This window comes from Schistocerca nitens, chromosome 6, assembly GCF_023898315.1.
Source record: "Schistocerca nitens isolate TAMUIC-IGC-003100 chromosome 6, iqSchNite1.1, whole genome shotgun sequence".
NCBI lineage: Eukaryota > Metazoa > Arthropoda > Insecta > Orthoptera > Acrididae > Schistocerca > Schistocerca nitens.
Window position 1 is genome coordinate 249,199,406 of NC_064619.1, and position 22,851 is coordinate 249,222,256.

Genomic DNA, 22,851 nt, shown 5'->3' on the forward strand with positions numbered 1-22,851 from the left:
TTGATGAAATGTGGTACAAATTACACACATGAGAAGCCTACTATTTGGTATGAGAGTAGAACAACATTGTGGCAACATCGTTGTTTCCATAATTTTCTGGGATAGCAAGGTTTGAGACAATAGAGATTAAAAGCCCGGGAGAATGATCTTCAAACGCAATCTTTAGTGAAGGAGTTACAGTTTAATTAGAAACCCGTGTTCATTAGCTTCTCAGCTGATTTTCACTCACCTAAGGGAAAGGAAAACGTTGCAGGTACGGCAGTTTGTAAGTTTTGTTGATTTTTACGCAGTTTGGTTATCAGGGCTGTATCTTGGACAGTTTGGCAATATAATCTTTAATTACTGCAATATGTTGCAGTGCAGTAGTTGCAACTATATTTTTCTGTTCTTCAAATTTTATCTTTATTACCATAAAAGCACAATAACTAATACCTCGGAATAGTTCATAGAAGACTAGTGTAATCTTTCGTTGTCCGCCACCCGAAAGTGCTACGAACAACATAGCAAAGACCAGTCGAGCGCATCCTATCGGCACCAAAATTTGCTGTTCCTAGACAGAAGATAAACCATCTTGTATGCACTATGTCTTTGCCTATCTAATCCGTTCTATAGTATCTATGAATACAGCTGTGGAGTTGTGGTGTGTGTGATATGTTATTGTTTGTAAACGCGGATTAAGGTTTCTTGCGTTAGCTGTGATAAATCTAGAAATGCTGACCCATATTGTAACAGGTTATCAGTTGGCGTAACGTATTGTTGTGCATTGCGATTAAATACAGTGTAATGAAATTTGTGCTAGGCGTAACTAATCCCAAATGTGGCCTGCTGAAGACCTCATGGGCTGAAATAACTGCGGCTTACTCAAGAAGGGTGTTAACGATGTCGAGAACTTCAATCTCCTACACATATGCAGGTATAAGAACGATATAAAAGATGTTGACTCTTATACATAGTGTGAGAATTACTAACGCAGACAAATGCCCCGAACACCAGATTAAAATTTAAAGGGCCCAGTTAAGAGTACTCTTTGCCTTTGATGCTCATATTACACGTTTTGTAAACCATAAATTGAATGATATTGTTATTTCTCACAAACGATTAATCCATTTCTTTCGACCAGCCTTTTCTGTTGTAGACCTCTCTCTTAAAACTTGGTATCCAAATCTTCCCCATTTGTGCTTCTGTACAGATAGACTCCAGTGCCATAATTGCCTTTTGTGCTTCTGTCCAGACAGACACACGTACCATCACTGGTCGTACGTGAATGGATGCCCTCGGAAAATAGAACCATGTACTTACGCCAATTTCCCTGTTTGGAATGGGAGACAATACACCACTGGCCCCGACAAGAACGCGAAAGAAACAGATGCCCCAGAGTTAGCTGAAGAAGAAAAGAAACTCTCGATATTCCAGAAATTTAAAGTAATGTACAAGAAGTATTGGTATGTTTTAGTACCAGTGCATCTTGTAACGTCCATTGGCTGGTTTGGTGGATTTTACTATTTAGCAAAAAGGTATTTTTTCTTGGCTTACGCAATATTTCATAATAAATTATACAGCACATGGATGGTGCTACTTTGTTTACATACTGATTCTGTTGTTTACTTGTAAACATAAATTTAAGTTAAAAGTTTCACTTTCGTTTGCTTTTAATGTTTTTGCTATAGAAGGAAACAACTATTATATCATATTTTTAGGAGCTTATATGTGGTTTTTATTAACATATTCTTCTCGTGAAGTACTAGGAACTATCTACTAAATTCACATTATGTGTAATGCTGTCTGTTGAATTGGCTGGAGCTAATGTATATATTGAAACACCTGCTGCTAGTTTTTCAATCAAATGTTATGAACACTCTAAATTTGGGCTAGAGTGTCTTGTTGAAATCTTGGTTGTGGTGACAGATTGATCTGTACTAGCATAACTGATGTCTAGATTAGGTTAGTAGATGATAACTTGGCTGCGAGCTGGTGAAGCTAATAAATGTGACTGCCAGGTAAACATTGTGGTAACAGACTAATCTGTAATGTAGCTTAATGTTTACACTTGTGCCTTATTTAACTCGCTTTTCATCATAAAAATGAAAATTGTGAGATAGATGCAGAAAATCTATCTTAAGTAACATTTCAGTTTCACTTATCCTGTAAATCTTATTTAACCAATGAGAAGTGTTTTAAGTGGCGAGTCAGAAAGCCTTCAGTAGAGTTCACAGTTTGTTTTCTCCCCAATGTTTCTTGGAATATGTAGTGCCAGTCAAAGATTCTGCTTATGTTGGGACACAGGGGGAACAGTTTAAAGTGAAATTGCCACCAGCACAGTGACCATGTTTGTTCTACATTTCTACAACACAAAATCATCCAGTCAGCTTAAAAGAGAACGTGTCCTGTGAATGGAGTGGGATATGTTGCTTGGAAATAAGTGACGGACATGAGACCCAGCAGAAGTTCTCTTTTAGCCCATGGTCAGAAACCGTCAGTGCTTTGAAAGTGTAAGAGCCTACGTCATTTTGGAAATAATGTCTGAATTCCATTAACCATTACAAACCAGCTACTTAAATGTGAGTAAGGATGATTCGGGTAACAACAAGAAATTTCCTCATATGGTCGCATTTAGAAAGGGTATCTTGGTGAGTACACTACTGTTTACAACTCGTGACAGAGTACTTGTTAATTGCAGACAAGATTGCCAGTGTTCCAAATCATCTGCAGCACTGTTGAGGCAAGAAGGTGAAGCTGCGTTTCCAACTATGAGGAAACGTACAACCAACCAATTCTCACAGTAGGAGATGGGTTCCACTGCGTGAGACAAGAAACAATCCCATGGCCAAACCAGATGCATTGCTCCATGTTGCATCATGTGTGCTTGGGCATAAATATATGCTCCAGAGTTCTTTTAATAAAATCTGGCCTCGTGTATAGTATCCCACTGCTTGGAGGAGGCAATAATGATTCCTGTATTGAAAAATGCCATAATTCGACAAAATTAAATAGTTACTAGAGCAATGCTGTGAAGAAAAGATGCTTGAGTCAATGGTTGACTGCCATCTCATGTTGTTTTGGTATTGTTCCATCTTTCAGCATTTTCTTTAAAGCAGAACAAAACTGCTTGGATGACTTCCTCCTACAGCTTCGTAGCTGAAGATTGTGGTGCCACCCATTGGCTTTGACCTGTGATACCAAGATGGACATCCTTGTTTCAAACTTATACAATTTGATGTTCATGGTGTCACTCCATGATACCACAGACCAATAGATGGCTTCAAAACCTAGTTCTAGAAATTCCATTGTATACCTCAAACAAAATCCACGATACCACAAAACCACACACAACTCGACAATAGAGGTATCAAACACTTCACTTGATGTGGCCTATACAGCTAACACGAGGTCCACAGTACTACAAACCAAGACACTTCCATATAACTAATGTTGATAAAATAACCTCACCAATATAGGTGAAACAAACTCCATGATACATACCAGTCACAGTCCAACATAATTACCACAAACTAACAACACAATCCAAAAAAGCAGAAAACTTGCATTAAAGAAAAATTGCATTAACACAAATTACAATAAACAGGAAACACAAAGTTATGCACAAAAGCACACATACTACATAAAAAAAACCCAAGCATACAAACCAAATTTAGCCAACACACAAATCTGTTGTTGTGGTCTTCAGTCCTGAGACTGGTTTGATGCAGCTCTCCATGCTACCCTATCCTGTGCAAGCTTCTTCATCTCCCAGTACTTACTGCAACCCACATCCTTCTGAATCTGCTTAGTGTATTCATCGCTTGGTCTCCCTCTACGATTTTTACCCTCCACGCTGCCCTCCAATGCTAAATTTGTGATCCCTTGATGTCCCAGAACATGTCCTACTAACCGGTCCCTTCTTTTTGTCAAGTTGTGCCACATACTCCTCTTCTCCCCAATTCTATTCAATACTTCATCATTAGTTATGTGATCTACCCATCTAATCTTCAGCATTCTCCTGTAGCACCACATTTCGAAAGCTTCTATTCTCTTCTTGTCCAAACTATTTATCGTCCATGTTTCACTTCCATACATGGCTACACTCCATACAAATACTTTCAGAAACGACTTCCTGACTCTTAAATCTATACTCGATGTTAACAAATTTCTCTTCTTCAGAAACGCTTTTCTCGCCATTGCCAGTCTACCTTTTATATCTTCTCTACTTCGACCATCATCAGTTATTTTGCTCCCCTAATAGCAAAACTCCTTTACTACATCAATAAACACTTCCGGGCTAAGTTGCCGTGGTCGATCTGTAAAACTTCTTCTCCCTAACGTTTCGTTCTCAACTACGGAGAACGTCTTCGGAGGTAGTTGAGAACGAAACGTTAGGGAGAAGAAGTTTTACAGATCGACCACGGCAACTTAGCCCGGAAGTGTTTATTGATGAAGACGCCGGCCGTGAAAGCCTACATGGAACGACTCCTTTACTACTTTAAGTGTCTCATTTCCTAATCTAATTCCCTCAGCATCACCTGACTTAATTCGACTACATTCCATTATCCTCGTTTTGCTTTTGTTGATGTTCATCTTATAGCCTCCTTTCAAGACACTGTCCATTCTGTTCAACTGCTCTTCCAAGTCCTTTGCTGTCTCTGATGTCTAGTGATAGCAAAAAGAATACTCATCAACACCCTCTAATGTCCAAGCTAGCGTTCGTGAACCAAGAACCCCTCCAGATAGAACGCCATGCATTGTCCCGCTGACAACACCGCACATTGCTCCCTGGTCCGAGATGCAGCAAGTTTGATCGATCTCATACCTCCTCTGAAATGAGAAACTTCATACACGCAGCAGTTAAACCAAATAACTGTAGGAACTTAATCATGGACAACGTGTTGTTCCCCATTGCGACATGCTGACCTGATCATGAACAAAACGTGAAATTAAATCTCCAACCATAAGCAATGCACAAGACTACTAATTCCAAACCTGTAAATGACTCAATTGCCCTTAACTGCCACTATCCGATAAGTCACTAACAAATTGCCACTAACTCCTGCAATATTATTCAGTCCATTTCAGATACACCACACTAACATGATGATGCTACACACAGCAACACAGTTACGTCATGAGTCAGAGCATTCGTGCGGTACCACAGACTTGACCCGTGTTTATGGAAGTCTGCCGATTCTTATTTAGTCCATCCGTGGGAAACATTACTTCTGCTACTATGTCAAAGATACCCATCTCGCAGTTATTTTCAAGGGAGAATGGGAGTGTTTCAGTTATAACTGTTTTTGCTGCAATTGTCATCAGTGTATCATTCATAGTAACATAGTAAGGAATCCTGTTAAGTGTTTACAGATCATGAATAATTTTGCAGTCTTCAGCTCTTTTATGTGATTGATTCAGCTGACAATCTAAAAGCTGGTAAAGGGCAGAAAACACTGATTTTATGTTTTTCAGTTTAGAAAGTGCTTTGTGTAAGTTTTAATTGTTCACATCGCTTTTGTGGCCATCATATCTCAAAGGGACACTAAATTAAAATTTAATAAATGTATATTATTTCTGGGCCTAATCTTTGATGGGAAATTGACTTGGTTACCACATCTGAAAGATCTAAGAAGAAACTGCATAAAATCATGAAACATTTGAAAACGCAGATGAGCATAGGCCACTGACATGTCTCGTCTCTTGCATTTTTAAGAGCACAGATTGATTATACTAGTGCTATTTATGAACCAGCACAGACCTCTTATCTGAAGATACTAGATGCATCAAATATGAAGGCATCAGACTGTCATATGGTGCATATTGGACAAGCGCAATTGTACATCTGCACGCAGAAGCTAGTGGACCACTGGTTTGAATATGGCAGTATCTCCTCATGGCAAGCAAGCTCTGAAAATATTGGCATTACCACAGCAACTAACATTTAGTGTCATCAACCACCCAGATGTACAAGAGTTTTTCAGAAATAATCGTACATAGCAGCCATGACTTTTGGAATACTTTCTAAATAATGCCCATAAGGCAGCTGGAGGGGTAAGTGTAGAAGCATCTCTTCCACCTGTTATGCACACTTTCCCCTCTCATGTTCTCACTTTAGTTGCCACAAGTTGGAAGCTTTCAGCCCACGTGTCAAGCCACGTCTGGCAAATTACACCTACAGACAATTCTGTCTGACACATGTATGCAAAGTTCATACATGACATTCACTTGAAAATTATTTTTTCCTGAAATTAATGTAAAGCGCATTGCATTAATGATTTTAGAATCAGAAGCAGACAGTGACTTATTTTAAACAATTTATTATGGCTGCAAAACCATACATCAGCAAATGCGTAGAAAATACTGTAGTGAAACAGTGGCCTCCCCATATTAATGGATTCTCATTTGTTTTAGACTTAACATTACAGCCAAATACATAATTTTTCTCATCTATTAAATTATAAACCTATTTTAGCTTTTATTGAGTGAACATTTAAACCTTCTGCGACTTTGCACATTAGTTTCAACCTCGGTACAAAGCAGAAGAAATAGGTCGTCTGGTCCCTACAAGGAACACCGACAAACATACCAGCACAGGCATTGTACACCCAGAGGCCATTCAACCTTGTAATGATAGTGTTTGTGATGGTGGTAAGGGGGCAGGGACAGAGAGAGGGAACAGTGTTCACAGCTTTGCGAGGGGTTGGAGCAGGGGACATAAAATTTAATGCAATTTATTGCTGTTTATTTGTCCTGAAGATACGTTATCTGAGGAGTCATTTGAAACAATGATAAGGCTTTCCATGTACTTTTCTTAGGTGCTTTCCTTCGGGAAGTCATTTTCTTGCAGATTTTCGGGGTTGAGTGTGTACTTACTCCAGTCTTCTGTTGTGACATTTGCTTACTCAAATAACTCCACATCTTTCAGTCTGAAAGCGCAATTTCTGGATCCTACCCTTCCTTACACTAGGGCTCACATATCTTTTGTCTGGTTGTATTGGCAGTGGCATGGGGGTAGCCTCACAACCTTTTGGACCATTTCTGCTGCTAATCTGCCAAGTTTATATTGATTATAAAGGTGACTGTGGCATGTGACTTCCTCCAACATCTCTGCTGTTGTATAATGGCCAGAAACTGAAATAGTTTTCTGTTCTAGACACTGCAATTTCTTCATTCTTTGTATTTGAATTAGGAACTTTGTCCTTGAGTGATAACTGCTGTTATCTATGATGATCACACAACCCTCTTCTAAACCATGTAAAAAATCCAAAAACCAGTGTTTAAATACATTGCTATTAATTTCTTCATGATAATCAGTGGCTTTTCAGGATGTAAATATTAGCATTGTGGTTTTGAGAAAGCCATGTTAATGTGATCCATCATGACAGACAATGCGTTTTTTTCGTTTGGCAATCAATACTTTCAACCTGCCATTGCCTTCGAATCCTGCCAGATGTGCTTTCTCGCGTGGTATAGATTGAGCTAGGGTGACGATGATTTTCTGGTCTGATGACATGAATCTTTCTCAGAAAACTAGCCCTAGCTGCTACAATATCAGATCTCTCCTCTAGAGTGCATCTTTCATTGTTGCACCTTCTGTACTTAAACACCAAAGATTTCAGAATTATTCCGCTGGAATGGTGGCCCCCTGTGAAAGCACAACTATTGTTTAAAAATCTGCTATCTTTTGCCTTGTAGGATACTCACCACAGTCAAAAATTCCAGTACAGTACAATGATCATCATCTTTCTGGAAATTATAAAAATCAGTGACAGTTCTTCTTTCACTAATATTTTCACACACACAGTTTGAAACTTAATTACTTGACCACACATTTCCATTGCTCATGGTTCTGCAAAAATTCTTTGTACAGTTTGTAGTGAAACACTCCACACCTTTGCTGTTGCAGCCCACAGTGCCAGTAAGATTTTCTTTCTTCTGACATTGTTTTTAAGGCTACAAAGAACTTCGTATACATTGTATACAACACTTTTTGTTTGGCTCTCTGTGTCTTGGAAATCGGATCATCTTAACTCGCATCCAATAATAGTACCCGATAAAAATCACTGTTCTCTTTGCAGACAGACACTTCCATTCAGTACGTACACAAGTAAAGCTTGGCTATAGGGCAGCAATATAGTTGCAAAGCTGTGCCAGCAGCAGTGTGAATGGAGCACAGCATTGCTATACAAACCATGTTAATGATAGTTTTTCGTTTGGTAGCTGTTGTTTCTTACAGTGTCCTCTGTATGGCACCCATCATGGAAATGACTCTGTGACAACAATGTGAGCTCAAGCAAGATGGACAAGGCCAAAGGCTTCTCATTGGCATGTAGAAATTGAGGGAAGTGAGAGGTGAGAGAACTGTTCTATTCCTCTCAGCCACAACTTTTACTGCTCCAAAGTACAGTGGTGCTGAGTGTATGGGATCCCAAGATGTTGGAGCCAAGAATTGAACTGTTGCCCTAGTTACTTCAGAGTTAAACTTGACTCTGTACTTCCGTCAAATTTAAACATCTTGTTTCCTTCAGTTTTAACATGTGTTCCATTGTCTTATCATTACATAGAACATTTCTGCTAGACTGAACAGTGTATTTTTCGAGAAATTAAACTGTAAACTTCAGTTTTGTTAAGGGTAAATATATGAAAGTAATCATGCATATGTCCTATGTTCAGTGTTGCTTATTGACTTATTGACTTTTCACACAGCAGACATACAATATTTTTTTATGTTTTATTTATTGATTTTAATGAGGGAAAGGTGAATCAGTTCAAATACCCTCTTCACTAAAATCATGTGCATCCTAACTACCACTGTAAATCACAGTTGCAGTTCGTCATCCACAGTGGATGTACTGAAATTACCACTGTATTTTTCATATTGGATTTCAGTTGCTTCAGTCAGTGGAGATTTGATCTTAACCAGCTTCTCCTTTCGTACCTAGTTGATTGTTACCTTGAATCCAGCATTCTAGGACCTCTTCTCCTTATGATGCAATATATGCTGGAACGCAGTGTCATACAGCAATTTCTCCTTTTCTTTAGTAATTGACCTGACATATTTTGTATATACCTTCCATGAATTTAAAAAAATTGCTTTGGCATAAACATCTCGTACCAAACTTTGTCATGCAGCACACTACATCATGATACAGAATATGCTGCGTCACTTAAAAAACTCATTGATGCTGTGTAGTTGTAGACCGTGTATAATGACCTCGATGTCAATGGGACATTAAACCCCTATCATCCTTCCTTCCTTCCAGTGGCAGAATTTGGAGCAACTGCCACTTGTATTGTTAGCTGCTACGGAGTCACCGATCTCCTGTTAAAAACTGTTGTTGTACATAACAGCTGTGACTCCTTAGACTAGCTGTGTTAATACTCTTCTTTGTCATATGTAAAGCTGCTAACTTTAATTGTAATTCGTCAAAAATATATTCCTTTTTTAATTGTTGGCTTTTAGTACATGACTTTACCAGTGCACTTTTTCTTGTCAATCAGTTATTACTTGGTTGTCAATGGCAGCCGTAGTCCAATAAATCTTCATTCAAAATGTATTATTATTCTTAAATGATTCCATTTTGTGATTTCTGTGTTATTTCATGATTCTCTTCCAACATTATTTTGGTCTGCGTCCTGCTCTAGGGCACCAGAAGGTATTGTACCCATTAAATTTCAAAGTTTAAAATTTTCTGCTTTCAATGAGTGTGTTTCGGATGCTATTCTGATATCCCTTTCCTAAGTAGTTAACTGTTATCTTGAATGTAGAATTCAAGGACCCCTTCTCCTTATGATGCAATATACGTTGGAAGGCAATTTCTACTTTTCTTCAATAACTGTACTAACACTTTTTGTATATTTCTACCATGTATTCTTAAAAACCATTGCAATATTTATCTTATAACAAATACTTCAGCCAAAAACAGAATACCAGCAGTGCCTTTGCTGCTATTCACAAAAAAACATATCACGACAAAACAAAATTTTCTTCATCATTTAATTACTTTTGGTTTGTGGCAGACACAATAAAGTTGATATCTGGTGCAAACTGTGAGCAAGTAGAGACAGGGAGGGTGAGGGGGGGGGGGCAATCTAGAGGTTCATGGGAGAGAGGGGAGCCGTCTGTGGTCTAGCCAGAGGTAGAGAGAGAGTCCTATTGGACTGGGACTCTTTCAGTAATTGTTTTGTAGAAGATACAGAGGTGGCGTCCTCTGGTAGATCTTCAGTTACCTTCTGAACTGCTGGGAGATGTTTATGGAATTGTTCTGCTGCTGTCGACCACGTGCCGTAGCAGATAACAACTGGTTCAGGTGGCAAGGGGATATCTGGAAGTTGTCCTTTGAATGTCTCTGTATCTTGATTGTGCCTAAAAAAGAACTTTCTTTACCACAGAGATTAATTAATATATCATAGCGAATTCTAGCCTTACATGCTCTGCTGTACAACTCGTCAGATTCATGTCAAAAGCAGTCACTTCAGTTTTGATTTTCATTCGAAATTTGCCCCTATAGTAATGCCCCATCAGCATGCTGAGTTAAGTGGGACTTTTTATCACTCAAGGCCTAATATCAGAAAGAAACAGGATACTGTACAGAAGTGTGTATAAAATTATTTTGTGTTGTTAAGGACTCTGGAACTTAATTTTTGCAAAATAAAAAAATGACACAGTTTAGCAGTTTTATTTTCCAACGTCCTGTCACGGAACAGATTTTTGTTGCAACTCAGAACTTTTAAGAAATCAAAACTTGGTGTGCAATTTGTCCTATAGGTATGACATTTTGACATTGCTTACTTTTCCTTTATGTCAAAACTGAACTTATCATCTTAAAAATTATAATAAAAGTAAGCAATTGGATCTCTGTGTCTCTCAGTAACATTTTAAATAATATTTACAAAATGATCTGCTACACAAATGTTGTTGTCAAAAGATATGAGAAGAAATTCACAATTCTGAATTGGCAGGAAGAATTAAAAAGCATAAACACTAACCTCACTATTGCACGCTTGGCAGACTATAATTTTTCCACCTGTTTTATACGACTAGCCTTTGAACTAATTATTTTCACAATTTTCTTTGGTTGAACTATTCACACACTGAAACTAGATTAGACTTTGATCGGTGAACATATTACACTTTATACATCCATCAGTACACTACATACTACAATAGTTTGTCCAGTGATAACAAAAATTCGACAATTGCTTCACTTGTATAAATTGAGACTCTGTGTATAACAAAGGAGAGAGAGAGATTTTTTAATCACAATGGCTAGTCAGCTTTAACTCTCCCCTTGTGTATGTGTCTTTTTATATGAGGTCAATTCAAGGCCTATGAATATCTTCCTTTATAGAAACACACAGCTGCCAGAATTCTACGAGCTACAGATTTCCCCCCACCCTCCTCAAATATCGGTTTCAGTGTAAGCAATTCTAATCTTTTGAAAATACTAGAATGTTATGTTACATTAAAGAAATAGTTTCCTTTTAGGATTTTAAAGCTAAAGTGGGTGTCAGCTTCAAAATTGGCCTTTTTAGGTGCTATAAAATTAATGGTTTCAAGATTAATTAGTCATGAAATGCATAAGTACAAATTTATTGGAAACTAGGAACTCAGGAAAAGAATAGCTTTTAACGAAAGGTCTGTGGTCTACTTATCATGTGCCACAGCTGCTCAACCCATTTGTATACAATTTTTTGACGACAGATTTATCATAGGAATATGATTATTTTACCATATGTTTTTGTTTTTCACGTGTACACTGAGGTGACGAAAGCCATGGGATAGCGATGTGCACATATAGAAATAACAGTAGTATCGCATACGCAAGGCATAAAATGGTAGTACATATGAGGAGCTGTCATTTGCACTCAGGTGATACACATGAAAATGTTTATAATGTGATTATGGCTGCACAGTGGGCATTAACAAACTTAATGCAGAATGGTAGTTTGAGCCAGACACATCAGGCGTACCATTTAGGAAATTGTTAGGGAATTCAATATTCAGAAAATGTTTATAATGTGATTATGGCTGCACGGTGGGCATTAACAAACTTAATGCAGAGTGGTAGTTTGAGCCAGACACATCAGACGTACCATTTAGGAAATTGTTAGGGAATTCAATATTCAGAGATCCACAGCATCAAGAGTGTGCTAAGCATACCAAATTTCAAGCATTACCTCTCATTGTGGACAATGCAGTGGCCGACAGCCTTCACTTAATGACTGAGGGTTGCAGTGTTTCGACAGACTTGTCAGTGCCATCAGACAAGCAAAACTGTGTGAAATAACCACGAAAATTAATGTAGTACATATAATGACTATCCATTAGGACTGTGCAGCGAAATTTGGTGTTAGTTGACTACGGCAACGGACTGCCAACATGAGTCTTTGCTAACAGCACAAAGTGTCTGCAGTGCCTCTTCTGGGCTCATGACCATATTGGTTGGACTCTAGACGACTGGAAAGCCATGGCCTGGTCAAATGAGTCCCAATTTTGAGGGTAGTGCAGACCCCACAAAACCATGAACCAAAGTTGTCAAAAAGGCACTGTGCATGCTGGTGGTGGCCCCTTAATGGTGTGGGCTGTGTTTATATGGAATTGAATGTGTCCTCTGGTCCAACTGAACTGATCATTGACTGAAAATGGTTATGTTCAGCTACTCGGGGACCATTTGCAGCCATTCATAGACTTCATACGCCCAAACAACAATGGAATTTTTGTGGACGACAATGCGCCATTTCACTGGGTCACAGTTATTTGCATTGGGTATGAAGAACATTATGGACAATTCAAGTGAATATTTGGCTACGCAGGTTGCCTGACATGAATCCCACCAAACATTTATGGGACATAATTGAGAGATCAGTTTGTGCACAAAATCCAGCACCAGCAACACTTTGCAAATTATGGACAGCTGTGAAGGCAGCATGGCCCAGCATTTCTCCAGGGGACTTCCAATGATTTATTGAGTCCATGCCATGTACGATGATACTGGGCACTACACATTGAAGTTTGAATATTTGGCTTGAACCCCTACATGCTATAGCATGAAAATACAGGGTGTTACAAAGAGGTATGGCCAAACTTCCAGGAAACATTCCTCACACACAAATAAAGAAAAGATGTTACGTGGACATATGTCCGGAAACGCTTAATTTCCATGTTAGAGCTCATTTTAGTTTCGTTCTTCCACCTACGCTCAGTGGAGCACGTTATCATGATTTCATACGGGATACTCTACCTGTGCTGCTAGATCATGTGCCTTTACAAGTACGACACAACATGTGGTTCATGCACGATGGAGCTCCTGCACATTTCAGTTGAAGTGTTCGTACGCTTCTCAACAACAGATTCGGTGACCGATGGCTTGGTAGAGGCGGACCAATTCCATGGCCTTCATGCTCTCCTGACCTCAACCATCTTTACTTTCATTTATGGGGGCATTTGAAAGCTCTTGTCTACGCAACCCCGGTACCAAATTTAGAGACTCTTCGTGCTCGTATTGTGGACAGCTGTGATGCAATACACCATTCTCCAGGGCTGCATCAGCGCATCAGGGATTCCATGCGACAGAGGGTGTATGAATGTATCCTCGCTAACGGAGGACATTTTGAACATTTCCTGTAACAAAGTGTTTGAAGTCACGCTGGTACCTTCTGTTGCTGTGTGTTTCCATTCCATGATTAATGTGATTTGGAGAGAAGTAATAAAATGAGCTGTCCCCCAGACAGGGACTAGTTGAGAGCGGTGTAGCACACCCGTGACAGAATCCCATGTATATGAGTACACACATCGAATTTTCTCATTGTAAACCTCTAAACCAGTGTGACAGACGTAACACATACACAAATGATGAATGTATAGATATGCCTCTGGTCCTCGATGCATCTGATAACCGGGCTAGTGTTGCTGCTTGTGAATATGCTGCTAGATATCTTCATTGACGCCATCCAAATAAAAATGTGTTTTATCATCTGGGGCTGTGCCTTTGGGAGTCAGGTTATCTCCTTCCACCATCAATTGACAGAGGTCGTCCATGGACTGGCCATACTCCAGCTACTGAGGAAGCTATTCTGGAGGTCATACACCAAGAATGTCAGCGAAGTACATGTAGCTTAGCAAGGCAGCTGCGTGTCTCGCAGTGCATGGTTGTTAATGTGCTGCACGAGCCTCAACTGCACCCTTATCATTATGCTTTCATGCAACATCTGTGTCCTTCCGATTGCCGTCAGCAAATGCAATTCTGTGAATGGTTCCAACAACAAGCCAATGATGACTTCAGGATCACTGTAATATGGTTGGATGAAGCAGCATTTCCTCGTGATGGTGTCTTCAATATGCACAATGCCCACCATTGGTGTGAGGTTAACCCGCATGCCACCCGCAGCGACGGATATCAAGTTTGCTTTGGCGTCAACGTCTGGGCCAGAATATTGGGTGATAGGTGTTTGGGCCCCTACATGTTGCCTGACCAGTTGACTGCACAGAGGTATCATGCATTCTTCTCAAACAATCTGCCCGATGCGCTGGAAGATGTTCCACTTCATGTTCGGCAGAGGATATGGTTTCAACATGGTATTGCACCTGTGCGCTCTGGAATTAATGTGGAACAGTATTTGGACAGAACATTACCAGGAAAATGGCTCAGATGTGGAGGTCCAGTTGTATGGCCACCGCGTTCACCTAACCTAAATCCCCTGGATTTCTTCCTCTGGGGACACCAGAATTAGCAAGTGTACTCTACTCCGCAGATGCATGTGGAATAATTAGTAGCGTGTGTTCATGCTGCTCTTGTTACTGTGGGCAGCTTTGCTGCGAAGGGTCCAGAGCTGTATGATCCAGTGGGTTGTGCAATGTTTCAACATGCAGGGAGGTTGCTTTGAGCATTTGTTGTTCAGAGGACAACATGTTCTCTTGTGATGCTCATGTGGTCATTAATAGTGACATTATTATTGTCACCGGTTGCTAATGTGCAACATCAGGGCGCTCATATTACTTGTAGTATAAATGGCAAGTAGATGTTGTGTTATTGTACTGTGCCATCATTTTTAGCACCTTGAAATTGATATTGTTTTTGTAGTTATTCTGTCCTATGGCAGGTCATTTGTCTCAACTGTCTACTTCTTATCTATGTAACCCCATATTTGTTATGTTCAGCCTTACAAAATGTTATAAATTTGGGATGCATATGATCTAAGGAATGGTGTATATTACAACCTGAAAATCAGAATCAAATTAGCAAATAAAAACAATGTGCCCCAACCCAGGATCGAACCCTCGACCTCTTACATGCTAACCCAGAACTCTATCGACTGCAACAACTGTACAGCACGAGTAATATGTGCTGACAGAGGAAGTTACCATTCATGTGGCTACAGTGTTGCCAGATTGCCAGTCTTTAACATCCTTTTTCTGCTGGTTGTACTTGCCGGACGAAATTTTGGGAGAGACGTTTTTTGTTGGTGGCATGTGAGGAGTCGCGTTGCGAAGCCCGAATGCGCAAATTTTGATTCATCCTGTATATATTTGTTACACTCTACTTATTTGAGTGGCCCAGAGATGTGGCTGGTCTCAGTGTTTGGCTACGTTTTTCGTCATAGGGTGCCATCTCACACCTGTCATAAACTCAGTTTTTAAGCTGAAATAAAATATAACAAAACAATGCAGGCAAGTAATGCGGTGAGATTTAAAATATTGAGTCACTCATGTTGATTTATAATTTGAACAAGTAGTTTATTTTTCTTCAATATAGTCACTAAACACTTAAAATGCAGTTTGAGGGGCTTTTCCTTAAGGGCAGCCTTTAACAACTGATGCTCCAACACTTCACAATAAAATTCATATGTCGCGATCACGGCACTCAACAGTCTGTTCAGAAATCACAAAATACACTCTTTTCTGCTGTCCTAAACCACTATATTGCGCTGAACATTATCGCTTTCGAACGTGACTACCAACCCACTACTACACCCAGATGCGCGGCATGTCCAGCTCTTAGCGTCGCTCAGAACCAAGTCCCCTGTCACCAAAGATGGCCGCTCTATGCACCCTCGAAATGACTGCCTAACTCAAAACAATGTTTGACAAAAATAATTACAAATATTGTAAAACTAAAAACTAAACACAAAAACACGTATTATACATTGAAAAAATGGAAAATTTTCTGTATCTGCCATCGTTTTTTCACAGAAAATGTTCTTGTGGCGTGATATTGCTTTTCCTGAATTTTTGATACTTAATTATGTCTTTAAACTTTAGAATGCTGCCGCTGGTTTTGTGTCTTCAAATTTATTTATTACCAAAAACAAAGTTTCTCTCAGTTGAATCCTATATTCTGACCTCTCATTCAAAAATGGTCTAGATACTGCTAAATCAGCTATGATTGCTCGATGCAGCTCTACTAGTCGCATCCGTAGGCACTTTGTTTATATCATTCGGCCAAAGCATTGCCGAAATATTAGCTTTTGAACTTTCATAAGGTCACAGTTTTGTAGAAAACAGTAACTTTTAAACTATTGCATATTTTTGTGGCGCATCTACATAATTTAGCTTTACATATTTCTCTGTCAATGAGTGCCAACTCGCACTTTCATGTCACTCTTAGTTCTGTTTTTATTAATTTTTCTGTGGCATATAAATTTCTCCAAGAGCACAAACACAGCCAATGCACCCCTGCCAAGTGTCCACTCGGATTTTTCCAACGCCGCATGCAAGCTAGCTGCTTTCCATGGCCCCATAGCAACCACCAGCCGCGTGGCGGGAAACTGCTGCTCTAATCTCCTGCCACGGCTTGTACAATCACACGTCAGACTGCTGCACTATGCTGGGCAAAAGGAGGTCCAACAGTGTATTATGAGGTATCCCATGGCTTTTGCGGTACTCCCTGAAGTGTTACTCATTCATCATAAATATTCACACTTAGTTTAGTTGTGCATCCTGTATCATGAAACGATTGTCCATATGTAGGCCAAGTCTACATGTATTGCATTCAAAACAGGTTTGTCCATGGCACTCTCAATCATAAGAAACTTTGCACTTTCCTGAACAGTTTTCTTCAGAGTCAGTGTTATTTTCATTTGAAGATATCCCCATCTTTTGGCTTGAAGCCTTTGTGGATTTTCTGCTTTGCTCAGTTATACTATACAAAGTGTATGGATAGTTAAATTCTTTAAAAGCTGCTCTACCCCATTTAGCTGGAACGTTCTTGACCTCATCCTCTTGGGTGCTGGCTTCAGTATGTGGTAAATTACACTTTCATTTGGCAGTCTGTTTCCTTGCACCACTTGATGTACCTTCTCGTAAGTGGATATGAGGACAGATGCTAGTCGTGTATGCAACTGCACTCATTCTTGAATTGTAAAAAAAAGAGAGAGAGAGAAGAGGCTTTATCTTGAAGCATTGACAAGAAGTGGACATTTTTCTCATCAGCTCATTTCACTGTAAGAACATTGTTCAATGATATGAATGTTAGTTCACCCTTTCTCAGGTTAGTTCCTCTGGACAAGGGTGGCAATTTTTTCTTCGTTGGTCTCTCAGCCCTGACAGCGTGATTGCTACTTTCTAGCAATTTCCTGGACAAGTTGGGAGAGCTGTACCATTTTGTCCTTGTAAATAGTTCTCCAATGCCCAAAGAGTCTCTCAGAATTCGAGCAAAATCTTTTCTATTGATGGGAATGTGACAGCCACATCACTATTCTCTTCCTCTTTTATAGTATATGTCTTCAGATTATAACATTACCCATTCTTTGACGAGCATAAACATCGTATATGCTTACACAAACTGAGCTCTCTTTATTGGATTATATTGAACATATGGAAGTCTGCCACTGAAGTTCATCAAGCATTCATTGATGTTGACATTTTTGCCATGAACAATACTACTTGAAATCTGTTGATCAGTTGTGAAATAACTAGTTTTACCTTCCACAGTTTATCATTTTATGTTTTAGTCAATTGATAGCAAAGTGCAGATACCTAGATATAGCCTTGAATCTTCGTAGTGACATTGTTTCAACAGATACTAGAGTCTCAGATATTTTTATTTTTGACCAATTGTATTTATTGAAGGTTTTAATGTCTGTTACATGAGGACACAGACAGCAAAGTGCACCTTCAATTTATCACCTATTACAGGAAACAAGCATGTGTTGTCACCACTTGAATTGATAGCAAGTAATTTTGCTGCACAAGAGTTCGACATGTCCGAAAGAACAGACACCATATCCATATAAGTAAATAGTTCTGGCGATACCGGCCATGACCTCCTCCTCCTGTGCAGATGCACACATATTCCCCGAACTCTTACGGGACTTGGAAGAATGTCATTCCATGAGTAATGAGTTGGGGTGAGACACTACGAATGTAGTGTGTGGACATACAAGGTGAGAATGTGGGTCTTGCAGGAAGCGTGCGTGAGATAGTCCCTGCAGTCGCGCTATTCATCTATGTCCTCAGTGGCTCAGGTGGATAGAGCGTCTGCCATGTAAGCAGGAGATCCTGGGTTCGAGTCCCGGTTGGGGCACACATTTTCACCTGTCCCCATTGATCTATATCAATGCCCATGCACAGCTGACGGTATTAATATAATTCTAATTTCGTTCTAGAGGACTGCAGGTCATCAATGGTGTCTGTTCTTTCGGACATGTCCGAAAGAACAGACACCATATTCATATAAGTATATTTAAGATATACCTCCCATTTGTTCTCAGTGCTTCAGATTGTTGTGTGGCAAGTTGTGCACCCCTTACACTGTCCTACAAATTTTCAAAAGTTGAACGTTATCGTGAAGGAAAAGTTTCATGTAAGTTTTAAGGGGCACAGAACATAAAAATTATGTTTACATTTATTTATTAGCTCTTGCTTTTGACATAATGATACTGAATACTTGAATCACACAGAAAATATGAAAAACGTGAAAAAACATGTAAATATGAAAAAGAGTCAGTTACCTTAAAAAACATTTTTTTTTTTTTTTTTTTTTTTTTTTTTTTTTTTTTTTTGTGTGTGTGTGTTCCAGGACTATCCCCTTTCACATCCAGCAATAATCACTTAGTGTGACAGCATTCAATTTCTCTTTATATCTTTGCTCAGTCACTGAAATATCATTGGGGAACCACTCATCATGTTCATTAATCATATCACTACAATTTGGTGGCAAGGAACCTAGGTGTGATTTCAAAAAGCGCATTCTTTAGTTACGTATTACACTTGAGCTGTTTATGCAAGCACATCAAATCATCTCGAAGTCCTTTGAAATTTTTAGCTTTGAACTTTACCAGAAAGCTGTTCAAAACATTCTTTTGATATATTTAACTGAACGCGGAACCATTTGCATCTAAATGTTTTACAAAATTTATCATAGCCCCTGTTTTATATGAAGCGCTAGAAGCAAAACTTTGTTTCGCCCTATCAGTGGTTTGTACAATACATTTTTCATTCTGGGATTTAATGACTGTCTCATGGGCCACCATTTCTGAGAACAGTGTTTGTCTGTAGTATGGCTATCCCATTCGCAAAGGAAACAACAGTATGTGGTGTAACCAGATTGCATCCCTAATAAAATGGTAATAACTTTAAAATCTCCACACACTTTCCACTGATATCTCATGTAGACTAATCCTATGAGGATATTTTCATATTTGTATGTTTCTTTTGTATTTGTAGCATATGCTACAGGAACGGAAGGGAACTTGTTGACTTCAAGACTTGTCTTTGAAGCATCGAAGTCACCATTCATCAAGACTGCGCTTCGTTTTCAATGCCTACATCAGACCAATTACATCTTTGCAGAATGTGAAGTCTCCCTCAGTTTTAAAAAAGTGCACAAATTCTTTATTTAAGGATGAAATGTTGTCTTTTTTGCCAAGTCTTCCAGATACTTCCACTGTTGTAACTGTGATACCAGAAGCTCTGCCGTATTTTTAGGAAGTTTAGATTCATGATGAGAGTTTTAAGATGTCATCTTGTGATTCAAGGGTGATGTGCTTGAAAAGAGGTTTGCATGTCTTGAAATTGATGGCAATTCATATTCAGTTATGGAAGCACAGTTATCTTCATCATAGCTCTCACAGGCATTTTCTGGGGTTTCAGGAACAGGAAATTTGTTTTAAGATACAGGGCAAGTTTCAAAGGGTATGTTACGGTATACACCTGTTGATCTTTTCTTCATTGATATTCCTTTATTTTTTTGGGTGAGCCATAGAGAAATAACAGTAAGTAATATGAATGGGGTGCTCCCCCCAAATCATGGGGACTCCAAATGCTGTATGGCATACTTTTTCTATTCATCCACGCATTCAGGTCATATGAATATGTAATGCAGCCTACATGTGGCGCCCATTTTTTTATGCAGTGCTCTTACATTATAGCCAAAATATAATATATTATAGAAGGCATAATTTGACACTTTCAAGAAGCATATGTTACTTCACTGAAAATATGGCAGAAGTTACGTCGATTATTTATACATTTATGAGATACTTTATACTTGCCTGTAAATAGTAGTTTGTCATCTGGAAGAGTATCACAACCCAATTATCACAGAAGCACTTCAAGGCACTTCGAAACAAGACCACTATTTTATTTATAATATGTGCCACAATGCTTCTTATCCAGCCACAAAACCATTGAAAGATGTGATGGACGTATGTGCAGATGTACCTGATCACATGATGATACTGTCCTGTGAGAATGATGACATGCTCATGCAGTGCAGCCAATTGTGTACTCTGTACTTAGTGACGAAAATGCGTAATTTTAGGTAATGGCTGCAGTTTGAAAACTAGAACTAGCATGTGAATTGTAATGTCAGTTTCGAATTTAGTGGCATGGAATTAACCAACTTTAGCTCTTTTCATTCCCATAACATTTTGTGTAAGAACAGTGTTACAGCCTACCTACTGTCAGTTAACAAGATCTTCATCCAAACAATATTGCCATTTGCATTTTTTAAGTTTCATGTTTTACGGTTAATCATGCTGTTTACACTTGTCCTACCGTGTTTTTGATACAGACCATAATGGAAGTGTGACCAAGTGCCTGGTAGTAATGCTGCATTTACCCTGTTATCTTATTCATAAACTCATCTATAGATTATGTTCGTTGCAGCTAATTGTTACTTACTTCCAGGGTTAGGCTATTAGCCTGTTGCAACCTTAGCTTTCCTACCAATTCTTGATGGGTCAACCAAGTTCTCTCCTTCCAGTAGGCTGATATCTATGCAAGATGTCGGATACCACTTGGAAGCATCAAGGATCAACAACCCACAATTCTTTAGAAGAGCCTCTGGCCTTCTGCTCCAGACTATACAGAGCCAATCTATAACCATCCCAGTGGTCATTCATCCTTTTCTGTTGCAACAAAATATGACACCAGGCAGCAGCTTTTCCTTTGGCATAGTTTTAATGGTTGAGGATGATGTAGGGTCATATCTTTGTTCCACTGGCAAGCACACACATTGTCAAAGTGATTCTCAATTTCTTATTGCCCATAGTACGAACCAGTACACGTATGGTGCCTTTCTCTTCAACTGTTGTACAGTATGGCATGTAGAAGTGAATGGGAGTCTCATCAGGGTTTCTGAGAAGCACCTTTCTGTCTTACACCATGTCGCTGATACTTTGATAATTGTTCCACATATGATGCCGGTAGACACTGAGCAAGAGGTGTTCGACGTCATAACAAGTGTCCATTGCAGTTGCATCATACTTGTGCACCACCCACAGTTGACTTTAAATTGGACACCACATTCCTGTGCCAATTCAAGTGCTTTATTTTGTATGACATGGAGGGAAGCTGCCATTCTTTCTCTATGTATCTCATGTGAAATGTAATTCCTTCGATTTCAGTACTTTCAAAACCTTCACTCTGTGGGTCACTGAAAGCTTTCCTAGTTGACTTTGCAAGTTTCAGACATCCTTTGTTCTTTTGCCACCTCCAAATGTTGGCTTATGGCTTCTGTCACTCCATACGTCCTCAAAGCTGCACAATTGTTTGTTGCTTCTGCATGCCGAACAACCACGATTTTGAAATTTTGCATCATAACAACACCTGCGTCCCGCTAAATGTAGTTAACCCATGTTGTTCCACACCACAATCCATTACACACTTTACTATGCAGTTTAGAAGTGGGATCTTCAAAGTCAAACTACAGCTAGTCATATAACAATGCTCGAAGCGCATGCATACATTCAAATTTAAAGTGGTAGGAGCAGCAGAGACTAGAGTTACAGCTTAATGGAAGCTTGAGGCTGTATTCGGTAAAGAAAAGAAAAACTCCACATCATATGCCGTGAATGCAAGACAACCTCCCCTACTTCTGGGCACAACATTTTGGAAAAAAAAAAAAAAAAACTATTCTTGGATTTGGGGATACAGTAATTAATTACTGCCATATCTCTTTATTGTGATTTTATCTTTTAGACAGTACCAGTAAACCCTCATTCTTTAAAGAATTGAATCCCCATGTCATAAAACAGCTTTGAATGTCTGATTACTTTATGAATAAGTTAGTGGGTTAAAATTTAACTTTAAGCCTGCAAGCAAGAAGAAATTTTGAAGAGGTTTGAAATTATGTTTAAACTTTGTTGGAAATTGATAGATGCTGTCATTCTCAAATACTGGATGAACATAGACAGATAATTTGCACACCATAAATTACACTGCCTCAAGACTTATTCATAGTTTCTAGCTGCAATATTTGACTGACTTTTTTTAAACGTTTAATGTAAGCTTATAGCTCTCAATGAGTAGGTTGTGGCACCATTTTAATTTTTTAAATTTGATCAGTAGCTCTATGAAATATTTAAACTCAAATTTTTGTTGCGGCTGGAAGTGTTAAGTAGGCTGCCTGCAACTGGGGTGACATA

General features: G+C 39.0%; 1 protein-coding gene across 2 annotated transcripts in view; it reads left to right on the plus strand.

Annotated features, from left to right (window-relative positions):
* Positions 1–596: 596 nt before the first annotated feature.
* The window catches only part of LOC126263667 (uncharacterized protein C18orf19 homolog A), a 65,263-nt gene continuing 43,008 nt past the window's right edge, over positions 597–22,851 (plus strand). The window contains exons 1-2 of one of the 2 annotated variants that reach the window (XM_049960774.1): positions 597–913; positions 1,232–1,514. In XM_049960774.1, the coding sequence (XP_049816731.1) occupies positions 784–913; positions 1,232–1,514 (413 nt within the window). In that variant the 5' untranslated portion in view covers positions 597–783. The remainder of the gene's footprint in view (positions 914–1,231; positions 1,515–22,851) is intronic. The other variant, XM_049960775.1, reaches the window with a different exon arrangement.